General features: G+C 45.4%; 2 protein-coding genes across 2 annotated transcripts in view; both read right to left on the bottom strand.

Moving 5' to 3' along the window:
* The window catches only part of LOC117862644 (uncharacterized), a 28,858-nt gene extending 11,025 nt beyond the window's left edge, over window positions 1–17,833 (bottom strand). The window contains 22 exon segments of the mRNA XM_072295347.1: window positions 783–933; window positions 1,041–1,272; window positions 1,353–1,563; window positions 1,909–2,033; window positions 2,117–2,263; window positions 6,420–6,615; window positions 6,700–7,109; window positions 7,187–7,254; window positions 7,355–7,399; window positions 7,753–7,815; window positions 7,896–7,961; window positions 8,052–8,123; window positions 8,255–8,506; window positions 8,601–8,672; window positions 9,374–9,445; window positions 9,519–9,590; window positions 9,687–9,758; window positions 10,078–10,149; window positions 10,231–10,302; window positions 10,551–10,622; window positions 10,906–11,101; window positions 17,577–17,833. Of these exon segments, the coding sequence (XP_072151448.1) occupies window positions 783–933; window positions 1,041–1,272; window positions 1,353–1,563; window positions 1,909–2,033; window positions 2,117–2,263; window positions 6,420–6,615; window positions 6,700–7,109; window positions 7,187–7,254; window positions 7,355–7,399; window positions 7,753–7,815; window positions 7,896–7,961; window positions 8,052–8,123; window positions 8,255–8,506; window positions 8,601–8,672; window positions 9,374–9,445; window positions 9,519–9,590; window positions 9,687–9,758; window positions 10,078–10,149; window positions 10,231–10,302; window positions 10,551–10,622; window positions 10,906–11,101; window positions 17,577–17,709 (2,871 nt within the window). The 5' untranslated portion in view covers window positions 17,710–17,833.
* A 6,063-nt stretch (window positions 17,834–23,896) lies between these two features.
* On the bottom strand, window positions 23,897–24,886 carry LOC140223508 (uncharacterized). Its single transcript, XM_072295348.1, has one exon. The coding sequence runs from the start codon at window positions 24,884–24,886 to the stop codon at window positions 23,897–23,899; it is 990 nt and encodes a 329-aa protein (XP_072151449.1).
* Window positions 24,887–25,023: the final 137 nt, after the last annotated feature.

Consider the following 25,023-nt stretch of genomic DNA (forward strand, 5'->3'; position numbering starts at 1 on the left):
AAAACTCAACTTGTACATGAAAAAAGATAAATATTATTAGGGACAAGTCGGACCAACTAAAATAGTTTGGGATAGTAAATTAATCCAAAATTTTGTTCATGGGGTTAAACGGAAAAAGTGGATTGCTTAGGGTAGTATAATTTTTCCATTTTATGTTTCTATAGTCTAAATAATTGTTAAGTGCAGGGAAAGGATTAGCTTTATTGATCTGTGGAACTAACACCATGGCAACGACTGAGCTAGATTCGCCCTCTGCAGAGGCTCTGAATCTTAACAACTCAATCCTTGCTTGCCTATCAATAAAGAACCAGCCGGCTTATATATTGCTTGGTGCTAACAAACCAAATCCTAATTAACAGCTATTGCTAACCTCCTGCCATCTTATCCAACAAATCAGGCGCCTAACTTGCCGGAGCTGTTGGCGCCGGCTTGCTGCGCCGCCTGTAGGTTCAGCCCACAAAAGCGTCCACAACAATAATACCTTATATTTTGATAAAAAATAGATATGTCTCATCAACAAATGATTTTAGAATGATATAAATTGTGTAGTATTGTAGGTGCGGGTACTATTCAAACCTTAGCAGACTAAAATTGTGGTTGTGTTTTTTTTTTCTGCAGGTAAAAAATCGTGGTTGTGTTTGATTAAAGAATCTCATGAATGCATGTGTGCTTTGATACTTTAAATCACTCATGAATCTAGTGTGGATTTTCCCACCCCAATAGCACAGGAAGAAAGAGTGGAACATTGCATGACCTGGATCTCAATTGTACAGTGACCTTACCCATTCTAAAAGATATGCTTTGTCTTCACCAAGCCTACCATCATAGTTTGGCCTTCCAGCTATAGTCTCCAATATGACCACACCAAAAGCAAACACATCAACTTTCTCACTCATATGACCTCTCATGGCGTACTCAGGTGCAAGATATCCACTTGACGAAAACAGTAAAAAGATCGCCATTAGCTCACAAATTTAACGAAACTAATATATATAGTGTGTCAAGATGCGTAAGGGGGAGAAGGTTGGAGATGTGCTTACAATGTACCAGCAACTTTTGTGCTGATATGCGTGTTCTTGTCATCATAAAGTTTGGCGAGACCAAAATCAGATATCTTAGAATTAAGATTGGCATCAAGTAAGACATTACTAGCCTTTATATCCCTATGCACAACACGGATGCTAGACTCTTCATGGAGGTAAGCCAGGCCTCTTGCAATGCCCAAACATATCTCAAAGCGTGTTGGCCAGTCCAGGTTCAATCTCCCATTTCCTGCCAATGAAGAATAATTTTCAGATTTATGTAAGAAACCTGAACTCTTTGCAGTTGCATCGAATTGAATGAAACATTACCGAACAATGCTTTATCAAGGCTTCCGTTGTCTAGATACTCGTAAACCAACAATGGGTTATTGCCTTCAAGGCAGCAACCATACAACTTCACGAGATTACGGTGTTGCACTTGAGAAATAGTTTCTATTTCTGTTATGAATTGCTTCTTCCCCTGACGGGATGTTTCAGATAGTAGTTTTACTGCCACTACACTTCCATCGGATAATTTACCCTGCCAGAAGGTATCATTTTTAAAAATGCATGTTTTAAGTATCAGCGTTACCATATGTATACTGTAATGGAGAAAATGAAGAAGACAACCACAACAAAAAGAAAAAGAAATCAGTAGGGAGCATATGTATATTTTTTTTTGAAATAAATATGTATAGATTTGTATTAGTAAAAAGAACGGGAGAAGCATGTGCAGTGAGAAAAAGAATTCACATTGCCCAAAAGTAGAGATAAAATAAAAGAGGTCTAGCCAATTTGCATAAAGAAACAGATCAGTGTCAAAAAATTCACAGAAAGTAAAATTTAACAGAAAATTGTCATCCATGTGTACTACATATGAACTAACCTTATAAACTGACCCATACCCTCCTTCGCCGAGAAAGTTACTGGAATTAAAATTTTCACTAGCGGTCTTTAGTTCACCATAACTGTAAGTGAATAAATTAGGTCTTCCAACAGTATTGTACAGGTCTGCAAGGATGACAAGCAATAAATTCATGAACACAACCAATGTTTGTTTAAAGAATACATTGTGAGCATAGTGTATCATGTACCTTGTTGCTCCAAAGACAGTTTTCTACTTTTCTGCCTCCGGACATACAGTCCAGTGAGCACTATTAGTCCTACAACTACTGCACCAACCGCAGCTCCAACAGTTGCACCTGTTTTATTCTTACTTCTCTTCCGAGCAGCATTAGGTGCTGTAATCGTGAAGTATGTCAGATTCAAAAAAAGCTCACTTGTTGGAATAAGACAGTGATCTTACAAAGAATCTGCATATTTTGACTCTGAAGTTTATGTTATGTTCTCCTGAATTTTACTCATTTTTATTTTGGAATTCAGAGGAGAATATTTGCACAATTTAGAATAGATATGCACGATTAGTATATATTTATGCATAGGTTTAATTGTCAGCATTTCTCATGGTCGAAACTATATGCACAAGTCGACCAAAGAAGGCTGTGGTCAACAGCCCATAATTCAACACCCGATCCGTTGAAGATGGACCGTAAAAGATGTCAATGGGAAGGCTGCTGCTGTCACTACTGACGTTGGTGATCTCCGTTTCCTGCAAGTTCATTTCGTTTACTTCTGTCACTACTGACGTCACCCGATCCGTTTCCTTCTACTACATCTCACCTGCACCAAGCAGGCATATGGATCTTCGCTAAAGCCTAACACAGCTTCTCCAAGTTCATTTCAAGTCTATCTATTCACTATTAGATTTAGGTGATCACACTCATGCGAGTTTAGTTGGTCCCGTTGCAATGCATACGGACCGGGTATCCCACCGGAATTCTAAAAAAAAAAACTCATGCGAGTTTAGACCTAACAAGATGGTGTTAGAATCATGTGTTACACCTTCTTGCCGGCAGGAGGTGTATCGGGTACAAGGGGTGGCATTTTGATTCTTTGGAACAGTGACGAGCTTAACGTCGACTCAGTTACCAAGCGAGATTTCTCCTTAACGGCCAATATAATAATAAAAGCGACCGCGGTGACTTTTCTGATAACGGTAGTCTATGGGCCAACGCGAGGGCGTGATAAGCCGCAATTCCTTCAGGAAATCAGAAACCTGGCCCCTCGTCAGGGCATCAAGTGGATTATCTTAGGCGATTTTAACCTGATCTACAAAACTATTGACAAGAACAACTCCAACTTAAACATCAACAACATGCGAAGCTTCCGAGACACACTAAACAACTGCAACTTAAAAGAAATACATCTCGAGAACAGAAAGTACACTTGGAGCAATGAACGCCGCAACCCAACCCTCGTTCGACTCGACCGAGTATTCTGTAACAATGCTTGGGACTTAGCTTTCTCGTCACACATACTGCAAGCGCTCTCCTCTTCGCATTCTGATCACTGCCCATTGCTCCTGTCAAGCCATGAAAGCCCACCACGACCACACCACTTCAAATTCAAGAACTTTTGGATTTCTATGCCAGGTTTTAAACAGGTGATATAACAGGCGTGAACATCCACGAACACCCACACAAACCCTATGCATCGCCTAAACTACAGGCTTGCCACGACTGCGCTGGCCCTCATAAAATGGAGCAAGAACCTATTTTCATAAGCGAAATTGCAATTTCACATGGCATAGTCTGTCATCCTTTAGCTTGACATTGCTCAGGAGTTTCGTACTCTAACCGATGACGAAATAACCCTACGTTCCAAGCTGAAGAAAAGGGTAATGGGCCTAGCCATCCTTGAACGTCTACGAAAGCGTCAATGTTCCAGAATAACAAACCTCAAATTGGGTGACGCAAATACTCGGTTCTTCCATCTGAAGATGAACTCCAGGAGAAGGAAGAATTTCATTACCAGACTTCGAAAAAATGATAGGTGGGCAATCCCTCAACAAGAAAAAGCTGAAGTTGCTAACACCCATTACACCAATGTCCTCGGAAGACCACAGCCAAGACAAATCGACTTCAATTGGGTCCTGCTCTCCTAGCCGTCCGTTGATCTATCCTCCCTGGACGCTGAATTCTCAGAGGAGGAAGTCAGAAAAACGCTCGAACTAATGCCCAAAGAGTGGACCTGATGGCAATGATACATGCTTTCCACAACTTGCGCCACGACTTCTTCGACATGCTAAACACGGCCAACGTTGTGCTAGTTCCAAAGAAGGAGGAAGGGGACTCCATCACGGATTTCAGGCCAATAAGCCTCATCCACGCTATAGCGAAGATCATAATGAAGATGATGGCCCTAAGACTACAACCGTTTATGAACTCCTTAATATCAGAGAGCCAGAGCGCCTTCATTAAAACAAGAGCGATCCACGACAACTACATGTATGTCAGAAACCTAGCTCGTCGCTTTCACGTTTCAAGAACCCCCTTCCTCATGCTCAAGCTGGACATTTCCAAAGCCTTCGACTCTGTTCGGTGGGACTATCTGTTAGACCTCATGCAGCGCTGTGGTTTCCCTCCGAGATGGAGGAGCTGGGTCACCACGCTGCTAAGCACCGCCACATCTAAGATCCTTATGAATGGTGCGCCGGGGGAGGACATCCAGCATGGTCAAGGACTGCGTCAAGGAGACCCGCTGTCGCCTCTACTATTCGTTTTGGCAATCGACCCGCTCCAGAAACTACTGCATCTCGCAATCGAAAGGAGGGCGTTATCAAAATTGCGAGGGAAATGTGCCCGCCTTCGACTCTCTCTATATGCGGATGACGCGATCATCTTCATTAACCCAACCGCAGCTGATGTTCGTAACACTAAGGAGCTTCTAGACAATTTCGGCTCGGTTACTGGGTTAAGAACCAATATCTGCAAAAGTTCGGTGACGCCCATTTGCTGCAACGGGATCGATCTAAATGCCATCCTCGCATCATTCCCGGCAGCCACAACCAACTTCCCAGTCAAATATCTTGGACTACCACTATTCCTTGGTAGACTTCAGAAGATTAACTTCCAGAGCTTATCCGACAAAGCAAACGCGCGCCTAGCGAACTGGGCTGGCAAACTACTCACGCCAGTGGGAAGAAGAACCCTAGTCCGGACGGTCCTATCTTCGCAGGCAATCTACTACCTCTCTGCATTAAATGCTCTGGCTGCTGTGCTTGAGGAAATTGACAGGCGGAGGAAGCATTTTCTATGGGCGGGTACAGACCAAATTGTCGGTGGAAAATGCAAAGTTGCATGGCCCATAGCGTATAAACCGACAAAATTGGGTGGATTAGGGATCCTGCACCTAAAGAAGTTTGCAAGAGCACTTAGGCTACGCCGGCTTTGGAATGAATGGAAGGAACCACGCAAACCTTGGGTTGGAATGCCAACTCTGTGTACTGAAAAAGACAAGAACCTGTTCGCTTCTGTAACGACTGTCACGCTTGGTGACGGGGAGAAGGCCAAATTCTGGGAATCGATGTGGCTTCAGGGAGAGGCGCCGAAACATATTGCCCCATCTGTGTATTCCATCTCAAGAAAGAAGAATAGGATAGTTAAAGACGCTTTACTGAATGACAAGTGGATTTCTGACATAAACGTGGCCAGGCTATCGTCGGCAACACAGCTCGCAGAATTCGCCATCCTCTGGGACCGAACAACAACGGTCCGACTAAGTCCGAGCATGCCAGACTCCATTGTATGGAACCTTACCCAATGGAACCTTACTCGACATGGTGAGTACACGACGGCATCGGCATATGAGGCTCAATTCCAAAATTCAACACCATCCGATATGAAACGACTCGTATGGAAGACGTGCGCGCCCTCAAAGTGCAAATTCTTCTCCTGGCTTGCTTTCCAAAACCGTTTATGGACAACGGACCGACTAATCACAAGAGGATGGCCTAATCAAAAGATATGCATGCTCTGCCATACACATGATGAAACGCTACTGCATTTGCTAGCAAAATGCCGCTACACGACTCAGACTTTGGGATAAAATCTTCGACTGGACGGCCACGCACATACCATCTAGGGGGACTGGTCCGCCTTTTCGTCCGTTAGCGAATGGTGGACACAACTAGGTTCTATGCCGGGCATGCCGCGGAGGGGGTTTAGATCAATCATCATTCTTGTGTCATGGGAGATCTGGAAGGAGCGTAACGAAAGAGTTTTCCAGCGAAAGTTTAAAAGTTTGGACCAGCTACTGTGCAAAATAAAGGATGAAGTACGATGTTGGACTCTAGCAGGTGCAAAGCATCTGGGAGATATCTGTCCGTTTGAGGAGTGATTGCGTTCCCTAAGCATCTCTATACAGTTTCTGTATACTTTACTATCTTTCAATTTTCGACCAAGGCCTGTAACTTTCTTCTCTATTTATTAATACAAGTCCGGCACTCTTTGCCGGGCCCGCTTTTTCAAAAAAAAAAGCAAATGGGAGAGAGAGTACCTGGAGTTACACTCAAAGCTGAGATTAAAGGCCCGTAGTGGCCTTGACTAGGGATGCAACAAGTGCCCTTGCCAGCCCAGAACAGATGAATTTCAAGGAAGTTTCTAGTGACAGGAATAATATATTGCTTCTGGACAGCAGCGTAAGATCCTCTTGCTTCCTTTCTTATGTCAAAGTTCTGCTCCTTCCGCTCACCCTTCAAAATTAAAAACTCGTGACCAGCTCAAGCTAAAATGTAAAAACCAAGGGTAGGTTATTAGTACGACTGGAACTAACCTACCTGTATATAAATATCAAAAACTCTTTTACCTAAACTTTTCCAAGTCCGTGAGTCCTCAAAGCTAATCTCTGCAAATTGAAGCGTTACCACATAGTTTCCGTTCTCAAGTCCAATACCAAAGTATCTTAAAGACGAAGGCGACATCCTTGCTTTCTGGAACAGTTCTGAATCTGGGGTATTCCGAAACAGGCGTGTTGAGCTGTATACTGTGTAACTTGCATTTAAGCTTTGTATTATGTAATCTCTTTCAAATGCCTCCATGAACCTCCCAACATTGCTAACACCCCATGTTGGTGCTCCTGTAACATAATAGGATGCAGGTCCAAGATTGGCATCATCAGGCAGATACACGGAACCATCTGATCCTGACATTGAACTACTGCTCCCGCAGTCCACAGCAAAGGACTTAGCTGCAAGCATGTTGAATTATTTAATACTGATGTTAATTTAGCTAAGTAGACGCACGTTGCAGAAGCTAGAAGCTCACTTTGTGGAGAGCCAAGAAAGCAGGGTGTGTCTCGCTGAAGGCACTCCAGCCCCGAAGGTAATAAGACACTGCAGATGTCAAACATTGACATTTTGAATTCAAAATACGAGCTTAGAGAACAATAATTGTACATGAAGACTTTGAGGAGCTATTCGAATGTAAACTGACCTGTTATTGGAGTTGCTGACCACGAAATTGTTTGCCACCAAATTCCTATGTACAATGAAACATGGAAAAAAGGCACCGTTCATACTTCAGAGCATAGAGGGTTTGTTTTATAAGACAAATAAAAGCAGGGACAAATAACTGATTCATTTTTTCAGCGAAACTGTAATGAAAAGTAATTCTCCTTCATTAAAGATTCTGAATTATATGTGGCTTAGATTCTGAATCATAGATGACGTCAAATGCAAAAAGAAAAAGAAAAAAAGAAAAAAGAAATATGATCTAGGTGCAGCAAAAGCAGCTTTTTAGATGTAGTTGATATTAAAAAATGCTAGTTTAATACATGTGTACGATATTGGATTTTCGGTCAGTCAATCAAGCTTGCAAAACTCAGCACTTACAATGTCAAATTCGGACTAACCCAGGAGGGAAAGTTTCCTGATAGCTGGTTGTAGGAAAAGTCTCTACACAAAAGAAAGCATGTAAATGTTATAGATAAACGCCTTCCTGGTTTTACTTCACAAATGAAAGTGGACAAACATACAAGTTTTTAAGAGAAGTTCCTATAGAACTTGGAAGGCTTCCTGAAAGACTATTATTCCCGAGAAACCTGGGCAGACCAAATTTGCGCATTAGCAAGATTGATGATCATTGTCATCAGAACCTAGAAATAAGTATCAGAAAGCAAGATAAACCATACAAGAAGCTGAGTGAATTCAGATTCAGCAGAGCTTGCGGTACTAGGCCAGTAATATTGTTAAAACTCAAATCCCTGTAACAGTAGAACAAATGAGACTAGGAGAGAAAGGGGTCATCAAACAATGCATAATCCACAGCAGTTCATTAAAGCATCTAGCAAAACATGCAGCTGACTGGAGTTTACGAAGAAACCAAATGTCTTACAGTAGGCTTAATTTTGCAAACTGTGAAAAGTTTACTGATGCCAGGTTATCAGATATCCTGCAGTTCCTCAAAACTCTGCAATGAAACATGTCAAGAGTTTTCGAATTTAACAATTGGTTACACTACAGAAAATATTAAGATGTAGTTTGAGTCATCAAATGAATGGCAAGTTATGCATACAAGGTGTTCAAAGATGTCATGTTACTGATGAATGCCAGTGAAGAACTTCCATTTACTATGTCACCTATTCGTCTGCACCACAGAAATAGATAATTGATTCTTCTGTTCTGCAACCTTAATATTTGACAATGATACTTATCTACTCCCGCCATCAGTAGTCACTTACAAGCTTGTCAGTTGGACAAGATTAGAAAGAGTGGTTGGAAGTGGACCTTGAAATGAATTGCCTTGAAACCGTCTGCAAAATTATAGTTGTTGTTACTAGTGAAGAAAAAAGGAAGATCCTGCTGGTACAATGGTCACTTTCTTGGTAAAAAAAGTAAATAGATTTATGCAGATAGAAATATGATCTGTTCCATAAAAAAGATAATTATTAGAAAAATCAATTCAATATTTTTAACACTAGTATTTATTTAATGGAACAGGAGGGGTTAGGACCCCTACTGGTTATATATTCAGGAAAAAGGAGTCTTTTACAGAGCAAAAAGGAGAAAAAGGAAAATTACAACAGATTGTCAAGCCATTCTGTGATTCTAGGGAAAGACTTCTTTTTTGCTCGATGGATAACCATAGCAAATTCATACTTGAAAATGTTTCTGCAACTCTCAACTGAAACTTGCTGTTGCATGGAGATTGCATTGTTCCTTGTTGTCCAGAATATGTGGAACAGCACCGCATTATCATGAATAGTGAAAAAATGTAATATTTACTAAAATGATGAAACCACCTCACATCTGACCTTATGTGGATTATTTTAATAGGCCATTGAATGGAGATTTAGCAGAGTAAAAACTACACTTAGCTAATACCATCTCATTTATGAGCACAATGAGCCAGGGTTCAAAATGAATTTCATACTTGAGAACTGTTGCAAACTGTACACAATGTCTTTAAAGAAATTATCAACACCATCTGAAAAGTATAAGTTGTAAATCTTACAGATCTGATAAATTACTGAGGCTCCCAATGTAATCTGGTATTTGCCCAGTAAAATCATTATCTGATGCCCACCTAATCACAAATAAGAATAACGCATAAGGTTAAATGAATAATACTGTTGACAAAACGTCTTTTATAGGCATACAATATTTTTAGGCTTGTAAGCTTAGAAAATGATGGTGGTAGTGGACCACTTAAGCCAGAGCTGTCAATATATCTGCAAGACAGAAATAAAAGAATAAGAATGTTAACATGGTTTGGTAGAAGAAAAGGTAAGAACTACAGGGTGCGCAAAATTAATCAAAATACGCACAGTTGCTCAAGTTTAACCATGTTACCCAGTTCGGGAGGAAGGGATCCATTTAAGTTGTTAATGCTTATGCCCCTGAAATCCCAAAAAAAATGTCAGGTTAGTAGCAAAAGATTTGTGACAGGAAACTTTCTTATCTTTCGAAGGATGAATACTTTTCCCGACAGAGGTCAACTAGTAGAAGGAATGAAGGTGTGTTTTTTCTATAAGCTTGATGTCGATAGCATGTATTCTCAACTTAAACTGTTCTTTATTTGTTGATTCTTACACATTTAAATAAATTCATAGGTACGTGTACAAAGCCAGGTCGAGATTTATAAAACTTTGTAGTTTGGACATTAGCAAAGATTTCTACTGAAATAGGGCCATGAAACAGAGAAGGTAAATTACTTACAGCGATACGAGATTCACAAGCTTCCCAAGCTCCTTTGGAACAGATCCAGATAATGCATTAATTGCAAGACTCCTTGTATGTTCAAGGGAGATAGTTTAAGTTTCAATGTTACCCAAAACATGCGATGTAGTAATGTTAGGTTCTAAATCTCACAAGTATTGCAAAGCAGTCAGTTCCCCAAGGAACGATGGTATAGGCCCTGTTAAGTAATTCTGCATTAAGTTCCTGAAAAAACGTCAGATCAGATCAGATGTAAACGAAAAAGGATGGCTCTCAGTAGGTATTATATTTAAAGAAATTTTGAGCTTGATGTGGGAGGCTACTACAAAGCAATCCGCTGCTATGATAATATGATATGCCGTGGAACTGCGGGAAATGACAAAGTCCACCAATAAGTTGCGACTAAACAATCTTAATATACACTTGGGATACTTTGGCTCACTGACGATTTCAAGAAAGTTGAGAATTCATACAAATTGGTCAAGTGCGTGAGGTTCCTCAGCTCTTCTGGTATAGGACCTACCAGATCCAATGCGTACATTTTCCTGCAGCAATAACAGTGAAGCACCCATCAGCTCGCACCATCTCAATTTAGCCTTCATGGATGTTTTTTTTTTTTGAAATAAACCTTCATGGATGTTCGTCGTCAGACAAACACCACCAGGTTATGGAGCGCCGTCAAATAACCGCACAAGCAATAGTTGCAGAGATAAGGACGATGCACTAGCCTGCCACACTCTGAGTGCACGAACTGCCACCTCAGGTGGGCAAATTAGATCATCCAGCAACTGATGGTGGGCGTACGGATAGGAAGCGTGAGACACTTACAGCTTGGTGATGTGGCATACGGTGTTGTTCTGGTACTTGCAGTTGCACTTGATGGCCGGGTTGAGGTTGGGGTTATGGTCGATGTCGGTGTCGGTGTCGTCCGTGGCCGCGCCGGTGCAAGGGTCGACGCTGCTGCTGAACCAAGATGGCCACATTTCGCGCCCGATTTTGTCAAACACCCCCTTCAGCGCATCCGCTGCGAATGAGACACAAACACGAAAACGCGATCAAACATCCTGCCCCTCGGCAGTCCGAGAAAATTTTGCAATATGCTCCTATGGTTTAAGATATTTAGACCCTGACTATAACTTTTTGCAGGCTTCTGCTGCCATAGACTAGGAAAGCCATGTTGATGTTTTGGATCTAATTTTGTTTTTAGAAAATGGAAAAATACATTGCCTTTAGTAGCCTATAGAAAACAAAGTATGCTCTTACCACTACAAGATTTAGCACCTTTGCCGAGAGCTTGCATTGTGTGGCCGAGGGGGATTGATTTGTTTAGTATTTATGTGCTCTAATGGTCGTGAGTATTTTGGTGTTACATAGCTGATCTCCGAGAGTGAACATGATTTCCAGAGAAGCAATCACCGACTAACCTTTACCGACCACAGAGAATGTATAAAATAACAGATCACCGTCAGGCACTCAATGCGAACTCTAGGCAAAAGTGGTGAATCTAGTAGTGTACAGTGATAGCTAGTCTTAAGCTTGTAAAACATAAAAAGCATTATAAGAGCAACTTCAAGAGGCAATACCTTTTTTTAAGGAAAAAAAGAGAAAAAACGAACTCCAATAGTCCACCCAAACCTTCCCCAATTTTTTAGCAACGCTAAAAAACAGCTTACCACCGCGTATATTTTAGCGTTGGCATTCCTCCCCCAATCCTGATTCCCGCACGCTCGCGCGTCCCTTCCAATGGGCCCAATATGATGACGTGGCCTGTTTTAAAATATTGGGGGCTATTTATTAGCGATCTGTTGTGGATTGACATGTTTTTTGGAGAAATTTTTTTTGGAAGAACCCCAATATATAGTTTTGGGGAAGAATTTTTTGGAGTACTCTTGGAGTTGCTCTAAGTACCCTAAAAGCTTGGTGACATAGTAACTTATTTCTTTTTTAATAAAAAATATATATCTAGTAGGAATCTTAGCCCCACCTGTTCCTAAAAAAGTACCAAGACTCTAGCAGTCCTACCTCGGGGCTTTCTTATTTGTACAACAAAAAATTAAAGGCAATGGGGGTACTAATACTATGCAGCAAGAGGTGAGAACAAGATGACATGAAGATGCACAAAAATGTTTGTGCTCGAGATGAAATCTGTCCTGCCCTGCAATGGACGATCCCACTCTTTCACAACCAAAATTTATGCTCGAACAAGATGCTTTTACCTTTACTATCGGTTTCATGACTACACGCACGCCGGCCTACATGTTGCCAGCACAGCACATGCGCCAACCTGTTTTGTTACGCCATCTCAGCCCAGGTCTGTGCCAGGCAAGCAGCACGAACATTTTTCTATGTTTAGTATCGATTCCTTTGTTTCAAAATATAGTTCAATTTAGATTTATCCTAAATCAAATTTCTATAAATTTGATAGGCATCAACATCTACAACATCAAATTAGTTTCAGTGAATCCACCATGAAATATCTTGTATTTTATTTGGTATTTTTTTGACGAAGTCCGTAGGAAAGCCCCAACCTATTTTTTTAATTTTTTATTCTAGACCTGCTTAATTCGCTCCAAGGGGAGTCGAACTTAGGTCTACTGGATATTGCTCAGGTGCTCTAACCACTAAGCTAGATGCACTTTCACTATTTTATTTGGTATTGTAGATGTTATTATATTTTTTTATAAACTTAATCAAAATTAGAGAAAGTTTGATTTAGTGAACTCTCAGCTGGTAAGGTCCCTTGTGGTGGAACCTGCTTAGTGGTAGGTGATGTGTCCATTGATAGCGAGATGTCAGTGGTGACTTCATCAATCTCGAGGATTTACCGGTTCAATTTTTCGGAGGTGCTCATAGGGGTAAGGTTGCGTGCGTGTATTCGTAGGGACAAGTGTGCGTACATGTATGTGAGCGTCTACATCTGTACTTATGATTCACAGTAAAAAAGAGAAAGTTTGACTTAGAAAAAACTAATGAACTATATTTTAGAATGGATGAAGTAATCAATTAGGTGCTGATTTATTTTTTTAAGACGTACATATGAGAAAGTTACCTATCAAATTATTCTTACTATATTTGGTCATTTAAAGACGACTCGTCATGCTAGATGACCGGAGGGAGTAGTAAAGAATTAGTCTTAGACGACTCCACCGGAGACAGGCAATCAGAGTTTCTATGGGTAGTTTTTATGTTGACATATCATCAAGATGCCACTTGTAGATCTAATCTCCCCAACCTATAATTTCTATGGGTAGTTTCTACGTATGATTTCACGCAAGCAGCACAAACAAAGCTCGGTCAGCTGTGGCAAGCAACCGCGTAGCCTTCATGCTGCCACAGTCCGAGCCATTGAAACAAAATAAATTCATTCGCAGCTGCTATAAGATCGATCAACCTGGAAAGAGCCGCCAAGAGACGATGCAGGCCAAAATGCAGGAGCGAGATGAGCGCTGGTTCGATCAGTGCCTGGACAAAGTGCCAAAGTGGCGCTAGAAGCAACGGACGGAGAACTAGCGCCTGGAGAAAGCAACAGCAGCAGCACCAACAACTCGTCTGGAACTTGAAGAGGGCTTCCTCGATTTCTTTTGATGTACGCCTTTCTTCTCCAATCGATCCTTAGAAGCGGCGCGTGGGGAATTGCTGGCGGAGGCTTGGTGCGCGGCCGCGCACGGGGGTGGCCAGCGGCGTCAGGCGGACACAAGCGCCGGAAATTGGCACGCGCGAGCGAGGGAGGGGATGGCCCGCGGCGCGCGCGTGAGGGAGGGTCGCGACGCGGCAGTAGCATGCGCGCACGGAAGATGCGCAAGAAAACGAGGAAGAAAACCGTAACGCTGGCCCAACGCGATTTCGGTGGTATCTACGCACTTTCTGTTCGCTTCAGCTTATAAGCCAACTGAAAAGTGGAAATGACTGATTTGTTGTGAGAGGAAAAACATTGTTTGGTGGCTGATAAGCTGGCTGAATAAGCTGAAGCGAACATGCCCTCGCGAGCCGACTCGGTTTCTAACACGAGAAAAACAACGATATTTCACTCTTTCTTCGTTAAATCACCTGCCACATCATTAGCCCCCTTTATCACGGCTCCTTGAGGAGCTTCTCCACCGGCTTCTCAAGGAGCCGTGTCAAACGCTTTCTTCAAAACAGCTTCTCCGGCGAAGCTGCCTAAAAACCTGTTGAGAGGAGCCAAAACGAGCGGGCGGAGCTAGGAAAACGAGCTCCCCGTAGCTCCCTCATCCATCCTGCACTGTTCGGTACCATAATACCCCTGGAGTTTGCCGAATTTACACCCATTTTACCATTGCTTTCTTTTCTCTCTCCCCTATCGCCCATTCGTGGAGGAACGACGGGCGGCGACTAGCAGCGGGAGGTTCAAGCACCAGGAGGCGTGACGGAGGTGGCCGGCAGTGGTACGCGGAAGCGGTGGCGGCTGGCAGCCGTAGGCGGCGCAGGCCAGGGAGAAAGAGAGGAGGAAAATAGAAAGGTGGATGGCAGCACGCGTGGTGGCCAGAGAAGGAGGCTAGGGGGGTGGCTGGAGAAGGCAGCCATGGGGAGCGCGGCACGCCGGAGAAGGCGACGACAGGCTGATCTGGTGCAGGGAGGTGCAGGGTCGCGACGCGGTAGTAGCAGGCATGCACGGAGCTTGGGGGTGGGTCGCGGCGCACAACGCATCGGGAAGATGGGCAAGAAAACGAGGAAGGAAACCATAACACTGGCCCAACGCGATACCGGCGGTATCTATGCACTTTGGTGCGCGAGCCGACTCAGTTTCTCACATGAGAAAAGTGATTTCTTACTCTTTCTTCTTCCCTGTTTGGTTCCTTTAGTGCATAGACTGGACTAAACTTTAGTCCCACCCCTATTTGGTTCCATGGACTAAGGGGGTGTTTGGCTCCCAGGGGCCAAACTTTAGCCCCTGTCACATCGAATGGTTGGATTCTAATTAGGAGTATTAAACATAGGCTAATTACAAAACTAATTGCACAGATGGAGGCTAATTCGCGAGATGAATCTATTAAGCCTAAGTCCATGATTTGACAATGTGGTGCTACAGTAACCATTTGCTAATGATGAGTTAATTAGGCTTAATAGATTCATCTCACGAATTAGCCCAGGGCTTCTCTAATTAGTTTTATAATTAACTCATGTTTAGTCCTCCTAATTAGCATCCGAACATTTGATGTGACAAAGGCTAAAGTTTAGCCCCTAGTATCCAAACAACCCCTAAAATGGACTAAAGTTCATAAATGCTGTTGAACAAAGACCCTTTTACCCTTCTTCCCTACCCTCTTGGTACCCCTGCGTCTACTTCTCCTCACACGGGAACTCCAACTACCGCTGGTTGAAGCTTCTCCATCTCCGGCGCCAGTGGAGCACCGCTCGGGCGTGCCCAACCTACCCCGCCACATGCGAACTCCCGCGCGGTGCAGGCAAGATCCTTTGTGTGCCGGCGAGCAGTGGAACGAACAGAGGATTGGCCCGAATGGGGGAGCCTCGAATCGGCGACGAGATGGAGGCTCATCGATTCGGCCACAAGGTGAGCTCAAGGAGGCGGCGTCACGTTGATTTGGACGCTGGGGAGGCTCGACGGGGTGGCGACCTGTCGATTTGACCGTCGGAGGACCCCGAGGGGGTGGCGGCAGTCCTTCTCATCGCCTCTCCCCTATGGTGGGTGAGCACCGTCGTACGTTGAAGCTCCGCCGACCTAGCTGCAGGGCAAGCGAGCTCCGATAGTGCGACCGCGGTACGGTCGAGCGCCACCGCGTAGGTGAGGGCAGCAGTGGGCCGGCGGCGAGGGGAGGGGAGCAGCGGTGGGTAGGCACGAGCGGAGGAGCAGCGGCCGGACGTGGGGAGAGCGGTTGCGTGGGGAGGTGAGCAGGAGGGAGGCGGGTGGTGACGGCGGCGGGCGGGAGGGTGGCGGCGGGCGGCGACGGCAGCGAGCGGGAGGGAGGCCGGGTGGGAGGGAGGCGGCGGGCGGGAGGGAGCCGGGTGGGAAGGAGGGCAGTAAATGAGGGGTAGGGGTGTCCCCAACACCCTGTAGTCCAGTTTTGTGGACTAGAGGACTAAAGCCTTTTGTTCAAACTTTAGTCCACTGTTTGGGTGTTTAGGGACTAAAAGTGCACCAAAACTTTAGTCTATAGCAACCAAACACCCCCTAAATCACCTCCCACATCATTAGATTGCTGAGATGGTAACACCTCCTGAATCACCTTCCACATTATTAGATTGCTAAGATGGTACTGTATTGAATGATATAGAAATTGGGTGACTTGGAGGTTGGGAATGCCCTTAATATTTTCTCACTTGGATCCCAATTTCACCTCGTGGGCTTGCTCTGTTAAGTTTCCTCTCGTGTGGTTGAAACAGTTTTGGCTGTGGCTTCTCTGATAGAGCGGTTTTTTTTACTCTAGTTTGCTTGATTGGAAAAACGTTTGGCAAAACAGCTTCTCCTAATTGTTTTAAATGGATAAAAACGTGAAATGTCCATACTACCCTTACCTTTTCTTCTTTTCTATTTATTTTCCTTTTTTTCATTTTCCTTCCTCTTTTATTGCTTTTTCCTCCACGGTTCCAACCGTTTCTCTCGCCCTACCTTATCCTTTCGCTCCATCCCTAGTGCCAACGCCTTTCGCTCCATCCCCAGTGCCAACGCCCGCGCATGCTGCTGCAGTGCCGCCCCCCGCTCCGAGCGAGCTCCGGCCTTCCCGCACGCGACTTGCCGGAGTCCTTGGCCTCCCGCGCCCACGCCAGGACGACGCCCCACGCTTGCGCCGCCGCTATCCTTCGGCCTCCCCCGCGTCCCCGCCGCTACGTCCTCCGCCCCCGCGCTCGCGCCCGCGCGGACGGCATCCTCCAGTCCCCCGCGCTCGAGCCGCCGCCGTCCTCCAGCCCTCCACGCCTGCGCCTGCGCCTCCATCCTCAGGCCCTACCGCGCCTAGGGGCAAACTGGAGACTTCGGCCTTGCGGATGGGACGAAGCTGCGGGGAGCCAATTTTTTTTTGGCTTCTCCTCCACTCTTAGCTCCTCTCAGCGCGAATTGCAGGGCTCCATCGATGGAGCCATTTCGTTCTTCCCCGTTTGGCAGCCAGGGCTGCTCAAGAAGCCCTGCCCAAGAGGACCTTATTCGTAGGCAAAACATGAACGAAGTCAAAAGGCCAAAAATCATAACATCATACCATTAAACGCGCCCCTGTTGCCCTTCTACCCCAAACATTTGGAACGAGACAGTTTCTTGAACGAATCGGGCAGATGATTCTCTGGAACAGATCATGGAACAGATCAGGGATGGCTTCCCTTGCCTTGCCGGGCAGATGATTCTTGAAAGAAAATTACCGTGCCTTGCCAGGCCCGTGCCGGACCGTACTGGGCCGCTCGTTTGGACATCTATAGCCAAGTGTGAATTTTATGGTGGGCAAGCAAAAGGCGAAACACGATATCGATGGATTGATGCAAGCTGATTTGAAACCCCCTCGTTAATCTGAAAGAAAGAAGACATGCACGCTTACCTTCAACCGGATCGGTCCTTGTCCTCGCTTGCTGAGCTTGCGCAGATGCAGCTAGAAGCAGCAGCAGCAGCAGCAACGTCGGGAGCGCAGCAGAGCCATGGCGGCACGAACTGCTGGGTCCAGGCCTCCTCATCTCCTTCCCCTCTCTCTGGCCTCGAGGTCGGGGTTGGCTACCCCTTCCGAGGCCGAGCGGGATATATGGTGACCTGATGGAGACTCTTATGGCGACTAGCTTGTCTCAGGGCCCCGCCGCCGCGGCAGACACGTACAGCTCCCTCGACGCTGCGCCACCATGCAAGGACGGCGCAATTAGGGAATTTTCTATGGTCAAGTGGCGCCACTGCTCTGTCGAACGCGACGGGCCAACAACTACCTCCAGGCTCCCACATGGAAGCAGAGCCGAAGGCGATCGACGACGACGGCTGACCGTGTTGTTCTGTGCGAGGAGACTTACAGCTTGGTGACGTGGCAGACGGTCGCCGCTGATGTTCCATGCCGACGCCGCCGTTTAGCACTTTCATTAAATATTTTACATATATTCAATAATGTGGTGAAATTGTGTTTTCTATGAAGGCCTGTGAACTTGATATTACAAATATTATATAATTCCATCATATGCGTTACACTAAAGAACCAGAAGCACAGGAATTAATGGGTGATATTGCTCCACCTCAAGTGCAGAGTGGGAGTGAACTTACATGTTCTAAAATATAAACAATATAAACTCTTGTTACGCTGCTGGAGAGGAGGCATCGCTGGAGTCGCACTTCGCCTTGTTGGACACGCATCACCCCTCTACTCTGTATGGGTCTCTTTTGCGCATCTCCTGCTGGCTCCAGCTCCATTACTGTAGCACACTATAGTTTATCGTAGTGCGAGCCGGATCTGGAGTTGTGGGGAGCAATTTTTTCTAGATTCACCGGCTCCTCCTCCATAACTGTAGTGCAATGTAGCTAATCGTAGCGCATGTCAGATATGGATTTTAACTCTTCATTGCAGTACAACACAACAGTGATACAAGTAGCGTGACAGAGGAGACAAGAGCCGTGAGGGAGCGGTGCCAAAGGGGTCATACGGGTGGGGCATACGGGTGGGGCATCAAGCTAAGTGCACGAGATTGTGCTCTGAGAAAATCTTGCTGCTTCTTTTTTTAATCATAGATCGGGTTGGCATCGTCCTGTCGTTCTGTCATAAATCATATATATATAGATCCGGATAGACCAAACCCTCCAACATCATCATTTGGTCCTGGGCTCAAAAATCAAACCCAAACTTGACCCGAAAAAGAAAATCGATCTAAGACGGGCGAAGCAACAATCGATCACAGCACATAACCTAACACAAAATACGTGCAAAAGCTGAATATATATCCTGAGAACGTTTGTGACGTGCATTTACAGAAAACTGTCCGTCAACTTGCAAATCACCGGCCTTCTTCTCGGAGCTGTTAGAGGTTTAGGCATTTTACGGCATATTTTAATTCCGAATATTTTTAAGTAAATTATGGTCATTGTGAATGATACAGAGCGTGTGCAAGTGCTTTGTTTAAATCACGTTTGAACGTAAACAGAACCAAAAGAAAGAACCAGATAAGGTTCAGTATGTACCCAGGGGCGGGATCATTGCCGAAGGCAATGGGTGCGCCGTTCCAGAACTGGATGCATCAGACATTGTGTCTAAAATGTCGGTTCGGGCTGTTCGATGTAGTTGATCAAAGTTGATGCAATGTCGAGTTGGTGCAGAGCAGTCCCTTGAACAGCCTCCAGGATGTAGCATGACGCGCAGAAGATGCGCTTCCCCAAAACTTGATCGCCTGCCTACTCATGCAAGTGTCGCAGCAGGACAAAGTTTTGGAGGCCTGCACGTAGAGGCTCGCGATGGGAATGTCAAGATAGCAGCGGGCAACAGCAAAAAAAAAAAGGGAGAGACGTGTGCGCGGCTCGACGAGGCGAGCAAGCGCGCGCGTGGCACCCTTTCTCTCTTCCTCAACTTCTCAATTAGTGCACACATAGTCCACCTATTTAAGTTGGTTAAGATACTCTTAACTATCCAGTGGAATTAACCATTTAACCATCTAGCATTACATGTGGATCCTGAGATTAAATGAATTAAATGGGCCTAACCTGAATATTCCAACGGGAGCTAGCTAATGAACGGCGAAGAGGTGTGCGACGAGGCGGCCCTTGGGGCCAAGCTCGACTGCCCGCTCATATTGCTGCTCATGAAGCTGCTGGTGTTGCCTCCCTTGATCTGCCATTCGGTGATGTAGCTGGGCTTGTTCACCACCTCGCCCACCTCCACGTCGTCCCCGGCCAGCATCGACACAGCCCGAGACATGGACGGCCGCTGGTGGGGCGAGCCCTGGGTGCAGAGCAGGGCCACGTGGATGGCACGGAGCACCTCGTTGCTGTTGAAGTCAGCAATACATTTGCCAAACCTGAAAGCACAGAAAATTATCTAGAAATGCTAAGATGCCAGGCTAGCGTGAGACAGGTGTTTAGGGACGTTTCATTTACCAAATATAATCTCGTAGTAATACCGTATCCCTTAATTTATAGACGGGATTAAAATCATTGGTGAGTTGTAGGGCAATAATAAGTATCTTACTATTACTAATTGGAGGCTGAAGCCTCTAGGTGAAGCCACCTAGGATTTCTAGGTGGATACTCTGTAAAAAGAGAGAAATCCTAGAAAAACTCAAAAAAAACAAAACATCCGACCATCAATCGATAGACTTAAATCATCATAGCCATTGGATCTATTATGTTTTCTAAAAAATTACCCACCTATGCCATTATGAAAATAGCCTAAAGTAACCCACTAAATCTATATATAAATTACCCACCTATGCCATTATATAAAATAAACTAAATCAACCCCTAATCTTCATCAAAATTACCCACTTCTGCCATTGTAAACAATATTTAAAATAACCCCCTAATTTGCAACTGAATTGCCCACCACTATTACTTTAAAACACTTTTTAAAGTAATTCCTTAAATTTGCATCTATATTACCCACGCATGCTATTATTAAAAATAACATAAGGTAATCCTTCATTTGGATCAAATAACCTTAATTAAATATATATATATATATATATATATATATATAATTCTAAATCATTTATACCTTGCACTATTGGTATACGATATAATAATTAAGGTCTATACGCATGATGTGTGTCACCATTTATAAAGATCTAAAGTGATGTGAATATATATTTCTATGTTAAAATTGTATCTCAAACTTAGGGTTCATTAAAAAAATTCAAGCGCATACCTGCGATGCAAAGTGAAAAGTTAAAGATTACAAATATGGATGAAAATATTATAGAGTAATTACTAACTAAAATATATCACAATTGGATGAAGATATTAAGTAGTATATAAGTATTGTGTTCGAATATTTAACAAACGAGAGGTAGCTTATGGTAATAGTTTTGTAGCAATGTAGTCTCATTTTTTCCATTGGAGGCTCCCATTAGTTCCCACGAGACAAGCTAGAAAAAAGAGAGAAATTCTCATAAAAATTAAAAATAGCAAACACCAATCCTGTAAACTCTAATAATCATAGGCATTGATCTATTATATTTTCTAAAAAATTACCTAACACTATCATTGTGAAAATATTAAAAAATGAGCTCTAAACCTATATCTAAATTACCGAGCTCAGCTATTATAAAAAAAATCTAAAGTAACCCCATAATTTTCATCCAATTTACTAATACTTATCATTATAAATCATTATAAAGCATAACTTAAAATATCATTCTAAAATTTTATCTATGTTACCCACGTCCGTTGTTATTAAAAATAACCTAATAAAGTAAACATGTGCATCATACGTCCAAAAGTAAATTAATATATGATTCTAAATGACCTATTTATATCATTGTTAATATAAAAATACTAAGTTAAAGTATATACACATGATGAATCCCACCATTTAGACCATTTATACATGTATGTGAGGAATCGATGAAAAATATTGATTTGTAGGCTAAACATAATGTATGGAGGATTGGAGGTGCGATACAAAATGGAAAAAGTATGAATATGGATGAAAAAGTGCATAGAGTAATTATTAAATTAAAAATAATCACAACTAGACAAAGATAGGTACATATCTATATAAGTATTATGTTGAAGTATTGAAAAAATAAGAGAGTAGTAGGTAAACAATTTTGATTATTAGTTAGGAGTTTAATTTCTAAATAATTTTTAAATACAATAGCTTCTAAAAACATTAGCCCGTGCGGGAGCACGGGTTGGTGGACTAGTATCGGTGAATGAGTACTTTTTTTTAGGGTCAACGGGGGAGTGCCCCACCTGATTCATTATAGGACCTTTTGAAGGCCGAAGTCATTACATTGAGAAAAGATGGAGCACCAGGCTTCAGCGATCCGACGATCCTCCATACGGAAACGCTGGCTCCATAGCCGCACTTCATCACGACAGGACGCCCAGAACCTTGTATGTGATGGTGAAGCTCGTTGGAAGACCGTACCATTGCGGTGCTTCCAAAGCATCCAGGAGATCAGAAGAAGAAAGCTAGTGTAGTGGCGCGCCGGGACTGTTGTCGGACGGAGAACAGTCCAAAGGTTTTGGATAGAGGAGTTGGCTGTCTGCGCGCCAAGCGACGCCCAAACGTGTGACGCGAAGGAGCAGCGGAAGATGATGTGGTTGCAGTCCTCTACCTGGCCGCAGAGCTCGCATGATGGATTATCCAGAACGTTCTTCTTCACCAAGTTGTTGCGGAGCTGGATGCGTTACTGGACCAGCAGCTAGGCAAAGAACTGGACACGGGGCGCCGCGCGGTTGCGCCAGACAAACTTGGCAAAGGCGCTGGAGGGTGATCCAGCAAAAGCCATGAAATTGTTATACACTGCACCAACTTGTAGGGCTATGGCGTTCCCATTCAGGGGGCAGAGACACTGGTCCTCCCCTTCTCGGAGTGATACTCGATCAATCAGTTCGTTTAGCTTCACCAGCTCCTCGCTGGCCAGGCGCGAAAGCCGTGAGGCAAGGTGTGTGTTCAGCCCCTCGCCCATGACCTGCTCGACTGCGACGTCCCCGCCGACGGCGTGGGAGTGCAGCAGGGGGAACATCTCGCACAATCGGCCTGCTGATAGCCATCGATCGTGCCAGAAGCTAGTTGCTGCTCCATGGAAGACCTCGGAACAGGTGATGGCTTGGTAGAGTGGCAGCAAATCCTCCAGATCTCTCCAGGGCGCGCCCTCGATGTTGCCGCGCAGATCCACAAGGCCAACGCGGCTCCGGACCCAGCGCGCCCTAGACAAGCCTTCGGGGTGGTGAAGGCGGTGAAGGAGCTTGAGCAAGAGGTTTTTGTTTTTCATGGTCTGATCCCAAGCCCCCCTGCTCTTTTGGCTAGCACGCTTGCTCCCACGCAACAAGACATTGAGCTCCACTAACTGTATCTTCCCCGGACCACAGGAAACGTCATCGTCGGCAATTGAGAGCGTCAATGTTCCCTGGGGGCAGAAGGAGCACTGACATAGCGTAGGTAAGCTGGCTGTCCATGACGCTATTGATCAGCACTGCATGGCCCATTGGATTGAGTAGGGAGGCGTGCCAGCCGCTGAGATGCCTGTCCGCTCTAGTGATCAGAGGGCTGAACACGGACAGACGTAGCTTCTCGTGGGACAGTGGCAGCCCCAGGTAGGTTTGGGGGAAGCTGCCAAGTTGGCACCCAAGAATACTCTGAAGCGCCGTGGTAGTCGAGCTGGAAGTGTTCATTGGCACCATGGTACTCTTGTTGAAATTGATGTGCAGCCCCGTGGCCTCGCAGAACAGATCAAGCACCTGCTTCAGCGCCACCAGCCCGTCTTGATCTGCCTTGAGGAGGATGAGAGTGTCATCGGCATATTGGAGCTCGGGGCACGGCTTCCCCGAGGCGGCAGGGTGTGAAATCCTCTGGTCGAGCTTGATCATCTGCTGAAGGACGTCAGCGACCAGAAGGAACAGGTAGGGGGATAGTGGATCCCCCTGCCGTAGGCCTCTTCCACAGGCGAACCACGGGCCAGGAACACCATTGACAAAGACAACAAGCTTCAAGGTTTGCAACATGCTCGTGATCCAGTTGCACCAGAGGGGCGGGAAGCCTCGCGCATCCATGATGGCGTTGAGACTGAGCCAATCCACGGAGTCGAAGGCTTTGGCGAAATCGAGCTTCAGAACCAGGGTGGGTAGCTTGCGGCAGTGGCAGCACTGGACGAGCTCCATCGCGTAGATGAAGTTCTCAGAGATCGAGTGCCCCTTGATGAATCCTGTCTGGTCTGGATCGATGAGGCGGGGGATCTAGTGTTGCAGCCACGTCGTCAGCATCTTAGAGATGATCTTCAAGGAGCAATTTTGCAGGCAGATTGGGCGGTAGTCCCCCGGCGTTGTGGCGGCGGCATGTTTGGAGATCATGACAATGTATGAGCGATTCAGATGCTCAAGCTCCGCAGTACCTGCCTGGAACGCCCAGGCCAGCTCCATGACCGTCGGCACCACCGTGGACCATGCCGCCGCGTAGAAAGCTGGCCCGAAGCCATCCGGTCCAAGAGAGCTAGACCGGTTCATCGAGCACACCGCGATGCGCGCTTCTAGCTCCATGAACGGCGCCAGCAGAGGCGCCTCGTCCACCCTTTCTGATTCGGCGTAGAGGGCCGCGACGCCGATGGAGTCCGAAGCTGCCGTGTTCACGCGCAGGAGCCCTTGGTGGTGAGAGGTCAGCGCGGCTGTCTTGTCCTGGTGCGAGGACACCACGACGCCGTCCACCTCTAGGGCCCGGATGTTGTTGCAGTGCAGGCGCTGAGTGGCCTGCGCATGGAAGAAGCGGGTGTTCGCGTCGCCTTCCTGGATGGCGCGGTGTTTCCCGCGTTGCTTCCAGTATGCCGCGCGTTCGCGCAGGACCAGCACAAGGTGGTCCTGGCAGTCGCAGCATAAGAGATGTTCACCTGCAGAAAGACAGCGGCCTTCCTCAAGCACATCAAGAAGATATATCACAAACTTGCAATTAGGGAGAAGGGTGGGAGGAACGCTCTTACGTCGCGCCCAAGCCTTGGACGTGCACCGAACTGCTTTGAGCGAGCCAACAATGGCCGCAGCCACGCCGTGCGGCGAGCCTCTGAGCCAGGCCGGGAGCACCGCGGGCAGGAAGTCGCTGTGTTTGAGCCAGGCGTTCTCAAAGCGGAACAGGTTTGCTTTTGGGATGGTGGTGGACATGGGGAGCTGAATTGGCGTGTGATCAGAGGTTGGCTTGGGCAAAGAGTAGAGGGAGGAGTTGGGGAAGGATAGGCTCATAGGGACGTTGAAGAAGACACGGTCGAGGTGGGTGAGAGTGGGAGTGCTACGGTGATTGGACCAAGTGAAGAGGTGGTCTAGAAGAGGGAGATCGATGAGACCAAGATGATCAATGGTGAAATTGAACGCTACACTGA

The sequence above is a fragment of the Setaria viridis genome, chromosome 7 (assembly GCF_005286985.2).
Source record: "Setaria viridis chromosome 7, Setaria_viridis_v4.0, whole genome shotgun sequence".
NCBI lineage: Eukaryota > Viridiplantae > Streptophyta > Magnoliopsida > Poales > Poaceae > Setaria > Setaria viridis.

Excerpts from the sequence above, each read along its gene's own strand:
- LOC140223508 (XM_072295348.1), bottom strand. The coding sequence starts at position 24,886 with ATGAGCCTATCCTTCCCCAACTCCTCCCTCTACTCTTTGCCCAAGCCA.